Genomic DNA, 15,579 nt, shown 5'->3' with positions numbered 1-15,579 from the left:
TGGCACCTGCGCAGTGGCAGCTATCAGATCAGGCAGCACTATTTTCAAATGGATTTTTTTTTTTGGAACTTCAGGATTACATCAAACAAATATGTATATTACTCATTACATATGCAATCAGGCTGCAGCGCAGGTGCCGCCACCGCCGCCTGCCTGCCGAAGGTTTTTTATTTTTTACAAAAGATATATAATATTCATTATGTAAAATAGGAGGCAGGTTACTGATGGATCAGTGACCTGTCAGAAGCCATACATATCAATACCTAAGCAAAACACCACATGAAAACACCCCAGGATGCCCTGAATCACAAGTATATCATTAACTCGAAACTGAAAATATAGATTAAACAACAACCGCAACATGGATTTCATCAGCCAAAGTATCATTTTAGTCAGTATAACGATGCCGACCTGACACTGTCTGTAGGTTACTGTGTGCAATCCTGCTGACAGGTTCCCTTCCCTCCCCAATAAAAAATATAGCTAGCAGATAAACATAGGGAGAAGGAGACTATAATGTTAAAGAGGACCTTTACCGTTTTAAACTGACCACATTGTGGAACAGTAGCTGCAGAGATGAATTAAACATATTGTTTTTCTTTAATTTCTCATATCGGTTTCAGAGATACTAGCTTGTTAAGTTTAGATTATGATTGATGATATGACCAACTGGGCATCATAAAATCTTCTCTGGTGGCATGTGCATGCTCCCTGCATGGAAAAAAAGAACATACCCTGCTCTCTGCAGTACTGTAAAGCAGAGCTGAGAGTAATTACAAATACTTCCAGATCTCCTCTCAAAGCAGTCAGTGCAATGTCTTCTACTGCAGATCTCCTCTCACAGCTCTATCACCTCTTCCCCTCCCCTACTGATTTTCTTATGAGAGGAAATCTATAAGTGTTTGTAATCACACTCAGCTCTGCTGTAGTTTGTATCATCAATACTGACTGCAGTGAGAGGAGATCAGAAAATGTTTGTAATCACACTCAGCTCTATGTTGTATTCCACTCCTATACTGACTGCCCTCAGAGGTGATGTGCAAGTATGAGTAATGAAACTCAGCTCTGATCTATATTGCACAGTAAGTGCAGAGCTCGGGGCTAAGACCAGAAGTGCTGTCTATCATTAGATGTCTCAATGGAGATGACCTTCTGGGGGATGTTTTCTTTTCCCCCTGCATGACTGCTTATGGTTGGTCTAGATCATGCAGGGGACAGTACATGCACCCAAAGAGGACTCTGTGCTAATTCCTCCTTGGATTTATCATAACTTATAACTTAATATTACAAGCTAATATCTCCACAACGAAGATGAGAAATTATAAACAAAAACAAAAAAAAAATAGTTTTGCAACATGATTCCCAAAAGTTAACTCCTAACTCTGTCTTATTTGGTTGTATTACTATTATATTTTTTATGACTGGATTACATATCACTTTCTCATTATCTACAGCTTGTTCTGATACATCCAGCACTGCAACTCTACTTTTTCAGCTCCATAAAACTCTAAAATGTTCCTTTACAACAACTTTCCAACTCATTACATTCAGATTGCAGAATAGGACACGCGTCTACTTTTCCATTGTGATATGCAGATTCTGTCTCTGGTTTTTCAATCTAGGTATTTCAGTTTTTTATAAATCGAGTGCGTCAAAAGCTGCACATTGTGCTCTGTATGAGTCCAGTTGGAGAATCTTTTAGAGCAAGATGTCGTATGTTTCCATCGCTTGTCAATTGCTGCACTATTGACTGGTTTGTCCAGGTTAGTATCATGAAGAATGTACTAATAACTATGAATTATATCGTTTCATTGCAATCCATGTGTTATTTAAGATCAGGAAAACTGTTTTCTTTTTCCCTAGAAACAGCACTAGTTTTATACATGTACTGTGTCTAATGCAGCTCAGCCCCAATAAAGTACTGTGGGTATGAAAAGTATTCAGACCCCTTTACATTTTTTACTATTTGTTTCATTGCAGCCATTTGGTAAATTCAAAAAAGTTCATTTTTTTCCTCATTAATGTACACTCTGCACCCCATCTTGTCTTAAAAAAGCAGAAATGTAGTAATTTTTGCAAATGTATTAAAAAAGAAAAGCTGAAATATCACATAGTCATAAGTATTCAGACCCTTTGCTCAGACACTCATATTTAAGTTACATGCTGTCCATTTCCTTGTAAACTTCCTTGATATGGTTCTACTCCTTCATTGGAGTCCAGCTTTGTTTAACTAAACGGATAGGACTTGATTTGGAAAGGCACACATCTGTCTATATAAGACCTCACAGCTCACAGTTCATGTCAGACCAAATGAGAATCATGAGGTTAAAGGAACTGGCCAAGGAGCTCAGACAGAATTGTGGCAAGGCACAGATCTGGCAAAGGTTACAACAGAATTTCTGCAGTACTCAAGGTTCCTAAGAGCACAGTGGCCTTAGGAATCGACCTCCCAGCATCTAAATCATTTGTGCTAATAGTGTGGTCCAGCCAGGAGTCCACATTTCAGAATCTAAATTATTTGTAAAAATTGTGTGGTCCAGCCAAGACTATACATTTCAGCATCTAAATCCTGTGTGCTAATTGTGTTGTCCATCCAGGAGTCCACATTTCAGCATCTAAATCTTTTGTGTGCTAATTGTGTGGTCCAGACATCAATCCACATTTCAGCATCTAAATCTTTTGTTCTAATTTTGTAGTTCAGCCACACTATCTCAGCAAATAAGTACAGATTGTTAATTTACTGACAGGTGACTGACAGGTGTGGGCCTAGAGTTGTGAAATAGCTGGTTACAAGAGGGGAAGGGTACATCCAACATGAGTGATGAAACACCGACTCGTTCTATTCAAAGACAACTGACAACTTTTGTTACTGGATGGGCTACTCAACTCCCTTTTACTCTTTGGCAGCCACATAGGGGCGCGCCTTGTAGATGAGGGCCAGAAAGGCCATGTGCTCCAGTGGATGGCAAGCTTTGCATCAAGTGGCCTCTCCTCCTCTTCCTCCACCTTTACATCACACACAGTACAGTTGTCAGAGGTAGCACCCCAATTTCTCTTCTTTTCCCCCACTTAACAACTCTCCAACTGCCCAACTGACCCAGAGTACAAACAGTATAATTGCGCAGCATAGATTCATGGGACAGGGCCTTGGACAGGTTTCCCCAGCAGCGCTGAAAACACGTTCTGAGAGAAGGCTGGTTTCCAAGCATGACAAAATCTCTAAGGTGTGACAGGTGAACTCAGGCCACTCTTCCATTTTTGAAGACCAAAATACTAAAGGATCCACACTCCCCCTGATGGCATTGATATTGAGCTTGACATACTCCTGCACTATCCTCTCCAGTTGTTCACTATGTGTCACACTTGTACTCTTCTTCTGGTGCACAGGCTGGTCTAAAAAATATGTGAAACGACTCACGGAAATTGCTTCTGCTACTTACACTGCTGCTGCTAAAGTTTTTGAATCGATGACTTGACATTCCCAGGGTTGCAGATCTATAACTGCGATGCACACTGTGTGCCTCACTGCGGTCTTGGGGAAAATCATGCTTAAGATTGTCTACAAGTGTGTTTCGATATTACAGCATACTATTTCATATGGCCCCAGATCCAACTGAAAAAAATATTGGGCATCGGTGCAGATGCTTTCCTCCTCTTGAGTCTCTGAATCTTTGGGGCAAACCTCTGATGCCAATGGAATAGAATATGTGAACAGCTCACAGGGGTGAGTGTTTCTGACCGTGTACAGAGCATACCACATCTCCTGGGCAGGGGAGAAAGCAAAAGACAATACTGACATTACAGCAGGGGATCACAGTGGATTGATTTTGTGAGGTAAAATATTTCACTGACTGTTTTTTAAAAGTATTTTACCTCACAAAATGTATCCTCTGCGATCTCCTGCTGTAATGTCAGAATTGTCTTTTGCTTCCTTCCCTGCCCAGGAGCTGTGGTATGTTCGGTACATGGTCAGACACAGACAACATTTAAAATGAACTTTTGTTCATGGGAAAACCCCTTTAAAAGCAAATATCAACGCCAACATGGCTTCTCCTAAAAAGTACACAAATGACAATGAAAGTAAAGCAGCAAAGGCACAAAGTCGAAGACAACAAAGTACAAATGAGAAGAGCAACAGTATTGCTGGGGCAAAAACAATGCATATAAGTGTAGGTGTCAAGCACATGAGTCCCCTGATGCAAAAGTCATTAGATTATCACAGGATGCCATTAGGCAACAAGAGCGCCGCATGCCTGCCCCCATCGTGACATTACGACCTCCCGATGCGATAGAATAGATAGAATAGATATATACAGTTGTGCTCAAAAGTTTACATACACCGGCAGAATTTTTGCTTTCTTGGCCTTTTTCAGAGTACGTGAATGATAACACCAAAACTTTTTCTCCACTCATGGTTAGTGGTTGGGTGAAGCCATTTATTGTCAAACTACTGTGTTTTCTCTTTTTAAATCATAATGACAACCCAAAACATCCAAATGACCCTGATCAAAAGTTTATATACCCTGGTGATTTTGGCTTAATAACATGCACAGCAATTGACACAAATGGGTTTGAATGGCTACTAAAGGTAACATCCTCACCTGTGATCTGTTTGCTTGTAATCAGTGTGTGTGCATAAAAGCTGAGTGAGTTTCTGGGATCCAGACAGACTCTTGCATCTTTCATCCAGCCACTAAAGTTTCTGGATTGTGAATCATGAGGAAAGCAAAAGAAGTATCAACGGATCTATGGGTAAAGGTAGTTGAACTGTATAAAATAGGAAAGGGATACAAAAAGATATCCAAGGAATTGATAATGCCAGTCGGCAGCTTTTAAACTGTGATTAACAAATGGAAAATCAGGGGCTCTGTAAAAACAAAACCACGGTCAGGTAGACCAACAAAAATGTTGTCCACAACTGTCAGGAAAATTGTTTGAGATGCAAATAAAAACCCATAAGAAGGTACTTGAAGAAAAATGGGCTGCATGGTCGAGTCACCAGAAGAAAGCCATTACTGCGCAAATGCCACAAAGTATCTCTCCTACAATACACAGAACAGCACAGATACAAGCCTCAAAACTTCTGGAACAAGGTAATTTGGATTGAACTTTTTGGTCACAACCTTAAGCGTTACATTTGGAGAGAGGCCATCAAGCCTATGATGAAAGGGACACCATTTCTACTGTAAAGCACGGAGGTGGATCGCTGATGTTTTGGAGATGTGTGAGCTACAAAGGCACAGGAAACTTGGTCAAAGTTGAAGGAAAGATGAATGCAGCAATTTATCAGCAAATACTGGAGGCAAATTTGCACTCATCAGCCCGTAAGCTTCGAATGGGACATACTTGGATGTTCCAAGATGACAACGATCTAAAACACAAGGCCGAGTCAACCTCATCCACAATTACCACAAAAGACTTCAAGTTGTACATGGTATTAAGAAATAGGGTATGTAAACTTTTGTTGAGGGTTATTTGGATGTTTTGGGTTGTCATTATGGTTTAATGGGGGCAGCACGATGGCTCAGTGGATAGCACTACAGCCTTGCAGCGCTGGGGTCCTGTGTTCAAATCCCACCAAGGACAACATCTTCAAAGAGTTTGTATGTTCTCTCCGTGTTTGCGTGGGTTTCCTCCGGGTACTCCTGTTTGCTCCCACATTCCAAAGACATACTGATAAAGAATTTAGATTGTGAGCACCATTGGGGACAGCGATGATAATGTCTGTAAAGCGCTGCAGAATATGTTAGCGCTATATAAAAATTAAAGATTATTATTATTATTTAAAAGGAGAAAACACAGTAATTTGGCAATAAATGGCTTCACCCAACCACTAACCATGAGTGGAGAAAAAGTGTTGGTGTTATCATTCATATTCTCTGAAAAAAGACAAAGAAAGCTAAAATTCTACTGGGGTCTGTAAACTTTTGAACACAACTATACACATAGAAAAGATAGATATAAAGATGTCAGTCACATATGTAATTAGTACAGTGCATGTGCAGCTTACTGTATATGTATTTAATTAATAAATGATTATTCTTTCAGAAAAAATTGTTGTGGGCTCCCGCATAATTTTCATAACCAGCATAGGGATAACCGACGGCTGGAGGCTGATATTTATAGCCTGGGAAGAGGGTAATGCCCATGGAGCTTCCCAGGTTACTGGTTTACTGGTTGTTAAAATGGGGGAGCCCATTTTTATGACATAGTGTCCCTTTATAAGTAATAACTAGGAAAGGCTAGGCAGACAACTGTGGGCTGATACTAATAGGCTAGGAAGGGACCATGGATATTGGTCCTATTCCAGACTAAAAGCATCAGCCCTCAGCCGCCCCAGAAAAGGCACATCCTTAAGCTCTGGCTTGCTCTTCCCACTTGCCCTGGTGCGATGGCTGGTGAGGTGATAGTTGGGGGGGTTGATGTCACATTTGTATGGTCAAGTGACATCAAGCCCCGAGGTTAGTAATGGAGAGGCATCTATAAGACATCTTCATTACTATCCCCATTGTGATATTGTATAAAAAACACACACACCCTGAATAAAGTCCTTTAATTGAAAAAATGACAAAGACTCCTTTAATAAATCTAAATTAAAGCATACTCATGTCATCACCCAGTCCACTGAAGCCAATGACTGCTGTAACAAAAATAACGAGAAGATAATAATCAAATATCTTCTCTTCAACGAGAAGATAATAATCAAATTGTCTGGCAATTCGTCTTGCTCTGATATATCTAGATGGCAGCTTGAATTGTTGCATGATGCGACAATACAGGCAGCCATCCAGCACAGACACTGAACAGTGTCTTCCAGGGAGGTTCAGTGCTTCCTTGTGATGAACTCCTATGACCTAGAACAATTGTGGAGCCTAGGCTCACTACTAATGAAGGTTGGTCTATTAATAAGTGGGTGCAATGCCAGTGGCAAGCAAAATGGACAACACAGGAAAAAGTACCACTGTAGAGAATGCACATCATGATGCTATTTATAAAAGGCAAAACGTTATCTAATAATATAATTGCCTAGAATACTACTTCCTGCAATTTGTGCCAACTTCCGTGGCTTTGTCCGGAGCTAATGCCCGGAGCTAATGTCCGGAGCTAATGTCCGGAGATTAATTGCCTAGAATACTACTTCCTGCAATTTGTGCCAACTTCCGTGGCTTTGTCCGGAGCTAATGTCCGGAGCTAATGTCCGGAGCTAATGTGCGGAGATAATGTCCGGAGCTAATGTCCGGAGCTAATGTGCGGAGATAATGTCCGGAGCTAATGTCCGGAGCTAATGTCCGGAGCTAATGTCCGGAGATAATGTCCGGAGATAAGTGACGTCAACAGTGTCCAGTGTCTGATTGGTTGCCGCCTGCTGCGAGCGACCAATCAGAAACGTGCCGTACTGTGACACACTCCGCCCGCCATTTTGGTGTGATTTTTGAATTTTTACCTCACAGCAAGTTTCTACTGCGTGGAGGCGGGCCCAGTGACGTTGCTCTTCAAGCTCCTGCCGAATTTCGTCAAAAAAATGATAATACCATTTACCAAAACTATATATATTTAGTTGTGAAGTGGTTCAGTGACATTTTCACACCAATTTTGAACTTTTGTTTGGTGTTTTCTCCATATACTGCCTATTATTTTTGTTCTTTCTTACTATTATTTATTAATTGTATTATTCTTACATTTGAATAAATAAAGTATATATGGATTCTAGACTCCCGATTCTTTAGAATCGGGCTGCCATCTAGTTAACAATAAGTTTAAAACATACTTAAAACCAAAGCAGTGTTCCCCCCATGTATGATATAATGATTACAGGCAATAAATGCAAAAAACAAAAGGCCCCTAGACCAGGGCTCCTTTGATCCTCTGTCCAGTGGCACCCATGTGCCCATGATGACTTTAATGCCCTTTGTCCCTCCACACTCTCCAGCTCCTGCAGTGCTGAGTAGATTGCAGTACTCATTTTGGTATTTCTTTATGGCTGTTCTGTTTCAATTGTGTTGATCTCCAGGTTTGATACTGTTCTTTGTACCATTGAGTTATTCAGGTCCTTCCTAAGTGACCCCACTGTCTGCTTAACGTTAGCATTAACCCATTCATGCTCAGCCATGAGAGCTGTGTGAGTATGGCCACTATACTTAGAGGGACTTTATTGTGTCTACATTTTTTGGCATTTTGGTTTCAGGGCACTCGTGGGGGCAGTGTCAATTATAGATTGTGATTGTACACTTTCATAAATTGTCATCCATGCTCAGGATTTATTATTATTCCTCTATTTGTTGATAATTGCATGTTATAATCAGGGTCTAGGGGCCTTTTGTTTATTGCATTTATAGCCTGTGATCATTATATCATGCATGGGGGGAACACTGCGTTGGTTTTAGGTATGTTTTAAACTTATTGTTAATAAAGTTTTGCCTTTTTATAAATAGCATTGTGGTGTGCATTCCCCACAGTGGTCCTTTTTCCTGTGTTGAACTCCAATGGCCTGACTGATGTTACCGCGAGTGTTAGAAAGTTCACACGCTCGCGGTGCCGTCCTGGGAGAGTGCACAGCCAATGAACTCAGTTCAATTCACTAACATCAGCACGAGCATCATTAGAACTTTTCCCACGGTGCTCGCTCTGACATCAGTGAATTGAACTGAGTTTATTGGCTGTGAACTCCCAGAACCTTTCTGACGTCACCACAAGCGTGTGAACTTTCTCAGATAAGGACGAACCCTAACAACAGTAGTCTAGGAAGCTGATTTTTGTGCCACCTGAGTATGGATGAGCAGAAAAGCAGTTTCAAAGCTTCAAACCCTGATACCTCATGCATGGCCCATGGCTGACTGCTGCTGTGACATTATCAAATTTCTACTGTGGGTTAATTGATGCCACTTTTCCTAGTGTCTGCCCCTAATTTTTGGTAATGACTGGACGCTAAGTTGGGTCTCCTTCATGTGCGTTGCCTGAATTTGGCCGGGCTTTCAGAGCATCAGACCTAAACCTGTCACTCATCCACCTGTTACTGATCAATGTTTAAGCTAGAAATGTTGGTCCAAGCCCTGTTCCATGCATCCAAGCTGCACAATTATGCTAGTTTTACTCTAGGTCAATTGATGGCACTTTTCCTGGTGTCTGCCCCTAATTTGAGCAGTTTTGGCATCTTTTTAGCCCCCTGAAGTTGTTGTCTATGTGTTAGGTTTTGCCTCCTATTGAATTCAATGAGTTTCGGATATGTTTGGCAAACTGTTCAGTGAACATTAGGATGTTTGCCAATCCGAACCAAACCTTGAAAGGTTTGCTCATCTCTACTCTATAATCTACTCATCACACCTCACAATTGTCCATGTAGTATTAATGTGGGTCAGATCTTCGCCCTGATTATATGATATATGGTGTGCAGCTCTGCAGGTGGAGGTCCCTACGATACCGGATCTATTCAGTGGAAATCTTCTATATTTAGACATTTTTTCTGATTTACTCATCAAGGACAACAATAAAATGGCAGAGAGACTATTGCAACTCACCTTAGAGATCCTCTTCCAGGCTTACAGGAGAGGATTACACAGTAGTGAAGAAGACCTCTAGTGAGCTCTGTCAGGGCCCTGTGTCTGAGGGATGGTGAAGAACTCCGAGCCCAATCACAGGGTCTCCACCTCATCCCCTTATAGATGAAGATATCAATGACCAGAAGATACTAGAACTCGCCTATAAGATGGAGGTTCCCCAGCCCTTCACATCACCAGCTCTATCCAGTAAGAAGACAATAGAGAGATGTCCCCTTCATCTTCTCCCACAGGACCCACATTAACACTACAGAGACATTTCTGAAGGGTGATGAGTGGAGTAAAGAGGAGATTCCTACAGATAACTTCCTGGATGATTGTACCAGGAGATCAGGACAGCTGACAGCTTCAATTTTTAAATCAGATGACCTTGAGATCACACAGGATACAATTGAAGTGAATGTCAGTACTCCAAATATCCCATTATCCCTTCACAGCAAAGATCTATCATTTGATCCTTCAAAACAGGTCCTATCTTCTGATTCATTACAGGCTACTAAGAAAAATAAAAGTCAGAAAAGAGGCATTAAAAAATGAACTGCTCTTAAAGCAAAGAAACCAATTACACGTTCAGAACATGGAAATAGTTGTCTCCTTGAAATATCATTGTTTGTGTTGTGTGTAGCTAATAATATATTTAGAGGGAATCTGTCAGAAGGTTTTACTATGTAATCTGACAGGAGCATGAGTTAGTGATAGAGACCCTGATTCCATCAAGATATCACTTAGTTTACTAGATGCAGCAGTTATGAGACACAATTTTCTCTGCTGCAGATCTAGCAGAGCTCAGACCTATATATAACTTTGCCCACATCACAGCTTTCTGTGTACATTGTATAGTGACATAGAGCAGCTAATCGGTGCTGGATGGATTAGGATGCATGAGGCCAGTTGTGCTTTAGTGATAATCTCCTGCTAATAAAACACTGATAGCAGAGGTGGATCCACGTTTTACGACCCACATTGGCAAAAATTCCGTCTGGCTACTAATCTTCTACATAGCTTAAGCGGTTTGAGCAGTTGTCATGTGACTGCTTATAATTTGCATAATTAAAGTCACGTGCCGACAAGCTACTGTTCTTTATTTTCTCAATGTTCAGAGAAGTACTACAGACCCTGTAGTTGGAAGAAGCAGGAAAAGAAGCCAGTCAGCAAGTAAGAAAACTGCATACGAGTGTCATGTAATGACCGCTGGAACTGGCAGGCATAGCCAAATCCTGGCAGTTAGTATATTACACACTGTTATGATTGGCATGCTGCCGTGTTTACTTTTATAATTGAAGGGGTTGTCCAAGTTTGTGATGAAAGAATCCTTCTTCTGAATCCTCACAGCGCTCACTGTTCACTGTCAGGATGCACCAGTGACGGCGGCAAGAGCGGATGGACATGTGACCCCAAGTTTGCGATTTACCTTCGTCCCCTACAGCTGCTGGCCTTCAATAGGAAGGTGGCTTCCAAAGTCAATGCAGCGCAAGCAAATACCTCTCTGCTCCACAATAGTTTCCAAAGGGATGTGCATCGCAGGACACACATTCAGTTGAAACTAGCACTGGTACCCTCCTCTACAGGCCCAGTTGTGGTCATACCCCCTGCGACCTGAACTATTACACCTCTGCTTATAATAATAATTGTATTCTAATGCTTTCCCTGCTTCTAAAATGGAATCACACAATTGAAATTAATGGCTTTAATAAAGTGTTAGCTCTTTTTAATTTCATAAATGTGGGTAATCTTTAAATCTACTATACTCTAGAGAAGAAGACCCATTGTGTTCAGAAAATAATATGTATTTCATTTTTTCAAATGCAAGGAAGAAAAGAGACCTGAAGGAATGTGTTTGATTTTGGTTCCTTTTATATGGATATTTGAAACGGCCATGGGAAACGTTTCTCATTGTGAAGGAACATCATTGATTCTGCTCCAGTTAAGCAAATATTATCACAAAGGACATTTCTGACTTCTGTTCTCTTGATTTTATTTGCAGTGGCCTAGAGAAGCACTGCTCTCAGTTTCCCAAACTTTTTTCACTAACATTGACCTTGGCCGGGATGAGATGAAGGAGAGACTTTCAGAGATGTGTGTGGAGATTCACGTGAACGTTACGGAAATGGCCGACTGCTACTATGCAGAACTAAGGAGACGATACTATACAACACCAACCTCATATCTAGAGTTAATTAACCTTTACTTGTCCATGCTTGGTGAGAAAAGGAATCAGCTGGTTTCGGTAAGTGATACTGAGAATTTGCATATTTTTATATTTATTAATGCACTATTATTTCTTTAAGTTTAAATCATATATTAAACTTTTTAATACAAGTTAAAAATTCAGTTATGTATTTGAAGTTAAAAGTGGAGTTCTGTCGATGAATCCCTGTGATCAGGATGCAGCAGCAAGTTTTCTCAATATTAGGGAATTAGGATGACCCTTATCCTAGAAAATGCTGATCTCCAGGGTGCCCCTTAGTGGACTGGTTTTATTATGCAAGAAAAAGTCCCACAATAAACCCAGCAGAGAGCCCATTTCTCTAAAGCTCAATGGTGCTTGTGTAGTAGAAATATCATAGCTTACAGTACCAAAATATAAATGTCGCCCCTCAAATTTTTTTCTGTCATCTGTAGTTTTTGGCAGAAAAAAATCACCGTCTATGAATTTTTTTGGGATTCTAATTTCCTACTGCGCGTGTGACCAACTGAGATGGGCAGTGCAATTAGGTATCCTGCAGAAAGAAGGAAGGAAGATCTAGACCACTCAGGACACCCCCACTTACCACACATACAGAAATCTATGTGTCGGCAATATCTAGCAGTTTGTGAACTATCTATAGTCTTCTTTATCTCCGATCTCCTCCCTCTGTTGTCCAGACTCAGCATTCTCGCATCACAATAATACATTGCAGAGAGCCCGGGATGAACCAGCAGCTGCTATACGCAGACCGACCCGGCACAGACAATGGCAACCCTGGCACACGCTGCAAACACGTTCTCTCCTGCAGAAAACTTCATCCACTATAAGTTTGTGCACATACTTATAACTTTACTCTCCATCTGGCCAAACAAGCCTCATACAGCAAGTCCATGCTTAGTTTACAGTTTCTGCTTGATTACCTTACCATCTACTAGAATAATACAGGCGGCAGACAGAAGAAGGCTCTCGTCTATTTGGCTAACATAGTGGTCCACCCACAAAATCTTTTGATCATGTTTGTGAGCTAAATTTCAAACATTTAGTATATTTAGATCACTAGAGGACTATCTTCTTAAAATGACTTGCCCCACTACAATAAATTAGATTTTAAAGATCTTTAGATTGAGTAGACTTCTTTTACTCCTTATACCGTGAGGTTCGTTATGTGTACCCACCATTTCATTGGATCTTTGAGACTTAATTCATTCTAGGTATTGTTTTTTTACCTGAGTATTAGGAAGTCTAGCTCATCTATTCTTATGTGTGATCAGATTTCCACTTGCCAGCTGAGTATTCCCCCAAACTAGGTCACTTATAGTCCCGAAATATTATTCTAAGCAGCTTCTAGTCATGCTTTACCCTCACAAACTCTCAGACATTGATCGTGTAGCCCAGTCGTTTTTTTTGTGTGTTTTTTTAATACAGCTCAAATAATGGAGTTGATTTGCAATCAGGGTTGGACTGGGGTGTCTGGGGCCCACAAGAGGAATTGAATCTAGGGGCCAACCCTACAGCTATATGCAAATACCTGTTAGCTGTTATAGTATAGCATTGACTGTAAAACACTGGCGGCTCCTGTACATCTACTGTGCGCCACCATAACTGAGCTGTTCTATTACGGTAGTTTACATTAAAGGTCTTCTTTGGTGAAAACAAGTTATCACTCATTCACAGGTGAGGTGATAACTTATTAATCAGTGGAATCCAACCAATCCGACCATTGGAAACTGCACTGATCGGAAGGGTGGGGAACTTTTATACCTGACAGCGCACTTTTATTCCCATTTTAAAATGCAGCTGCAGGTGGAATGTCTGCCCGCAGCTCCAGTCATCCTCTTTGGCTTCCATTAAAAGCCAAGAGTAGCATGCATCCACTTAGGGAATGAATGGATCAGGTGTCAAGTGCTACATGCCACTTCATTCTAATGAGGATAAAAGTTTCACATTCTACCTATTGGCCAGGTCCCAGCAGTCAGACCCTCACCAATCAAAAACCTATCACTTTTCCCTAGGTCACGTTCACACTTTCAATATTTTACATCACTTATTTGTTAAACACAATCAGGAGTGGAACAATCAAGAGGAAAAGAAAAATAGAAACACGTCATCACTTCTGCATTATTTACCCACTCTTGGTTTTGGCTAACAAATCCTGCTGTAAAATACTGACCAAATACTGAATGTGTGAACTTGGCCTTAGAATAGACGATTACTTGTTTTCACAGGAAAACCTCTCTAACTGCACATTTGCTACTGTGATACAGGACAGGGAGGAATTAATCATTTCAAATAATTAATCTTTATTGGAAATAAAAAGTCTTCCCCTTATTGATATGAGAAAGAACAAGTGACATGTATGCACAACACAATCCCCTAAACCAAGACCAGTAATACCACATACAATAGAGAAATACTGCCACACCATGACCAGACCTCAAATTAGCACCACATAGTGACCAAATAATACCACATAGAAGGGACAAATACCACCTCACCATGAACAGACCACATACTACCACCACACAGTGAATGAATAATACCATATACAAGGGGCAAATACTGTTACACCATGACCAGACCACCTATTACCACCACATAGTGACCTAGTAGTACTATTGATCATGAATAAAAACCACAATACTAGTTACATGAATATTCAATTTGGTGACACAGGATCTTTATATGTATTGTATAGTGTATAATGTAAGTGTAAAGGTAATACAGGGACTCATCAGTGACAATATGTACAGGAGCTCTGTATATAGTGTCAGGGTACAGGTAATACAGTGATCACCAGTGACATTATACACAGGAGTTCTTTATATAGTGTCTGGGTACAGGTAATACAGTGATCACCAGTGACAATAAACACAGTAGCTCTGTATTTAGTGTCAGTGTATAGTGTGCATGTACATGTAATACAGTGACTCACCAGTGAGGTCTCTAGGTAAAATTCTAAATCTTCACTGTTCTTCTTCATCTTCACAGACCGCCATCACTTTTTCCTGACGGGACGTGTCTCTGCAACAAATAACAGCCATTTATAGCTGATCTCTTCCATAGCAGATTCCCCACTTTTTCCCTGACTTCTACACTATACACTAGAAAAAAGTGACATAGTGCCGCGCTGCACAGTAACAGGACCCCCCTTTTGTTCCCATCGTGGAAAGCAGTCTCCTAAGAAGTAAATCAGCAGTAATAATGTCCTCCACTTTCTACCATAAACTAATAATGTATAGGATATAAAGTACCAATTCCAAAGTTGGCAATGTACCCATTAAGTTATTGACTCTTATATGAAATTATTTAAAAAAGGAGGATCTGAGTCATTTTACATAACAATTTAAAGGTTTTATTAATACAATTTTTTTTTTTTTTTAATCAAAAATACACATTAATCCTATGACATTTTATGTGGGTACACAACTTTTTGAGCCAAAGGTGAAGGGAAAGCAGTGACCAAAGACTCTGGTCAGGATTTCATGGTTGTGGAGCTGATCACCAGTATGTTGTATCAAGAGGATTCTTTAGCAGATAACAGCACAAAAAGGGTAACAATATTTAGTTGTTTTGAAATGGTACTGTATACCTGCCATGATCCAGACTGGGTTTTGAGTCCTGTTTTCCCTTTTTCCCGGACTGGTCATGTCAAGAGTTATCCTTTCCCAGCCTCTGTCTGGGTTCAGGTTGGCTATTTATCGCTGCTGCTTCCTGCAGGCGATGTCATTTATAGTTTTTGCCTAGTGATGCTGTAGCTGATTCTGATTGCTCTGATTTGTCCTGCTGCATTTGCTGTCTGAACCCGCATCTCTGTTTTCCTCTATTCCGGTCTTGACT

The 15,579-nt window shown here is 40.6% G+C and overlaps 1 protein-coding gene across 1 annotated transcript in view; it reads left to right on the top strand.

Moving 5' to 3' along the window:
* DNAH6 (dynein axonemal heavy chain 6) overlaps window positions 1-15,579 on the top strand; it is a 621,891-nt gene that overhangs the window by 351,655 nt on the left and 254,657 nt on the right. The window contains exons 47-48 of the mRNA XM_069743176.1: window positions 1,623-1,763; window positions 11,539-11,781. Of these exons, the coding sequence (XP_069599277.1) occupies window positions 1,623-1,763; window positions 11,539-11,781 (384 nt within the window). The remainder of the gene's footprint in view (window positions 1-1,622; window positions 1,764-11,538; window positions 11,782-15,579) is intronic.

The sequence above is a fragment of the Ranitomeya imitator genome, chromosome 1 (genome assembly GCF_032444005.1).
Source record: "Ranitomeya imitator isolate aRanImi1 chromosome 1, aRanImi1.pri, whole genome shotgun sequence".
Taxonomy (NCBI): Eukaryota; Metazoa; Chordata; class Amphibia; order Anura; family Dendrobatidae; genus Ranitomeya; species Ranitomeya imitator.
Note: the sequence above shows the minus strand (reverse complement) of the source record. Positions and strands in the feature narration are given on the sequence as shown.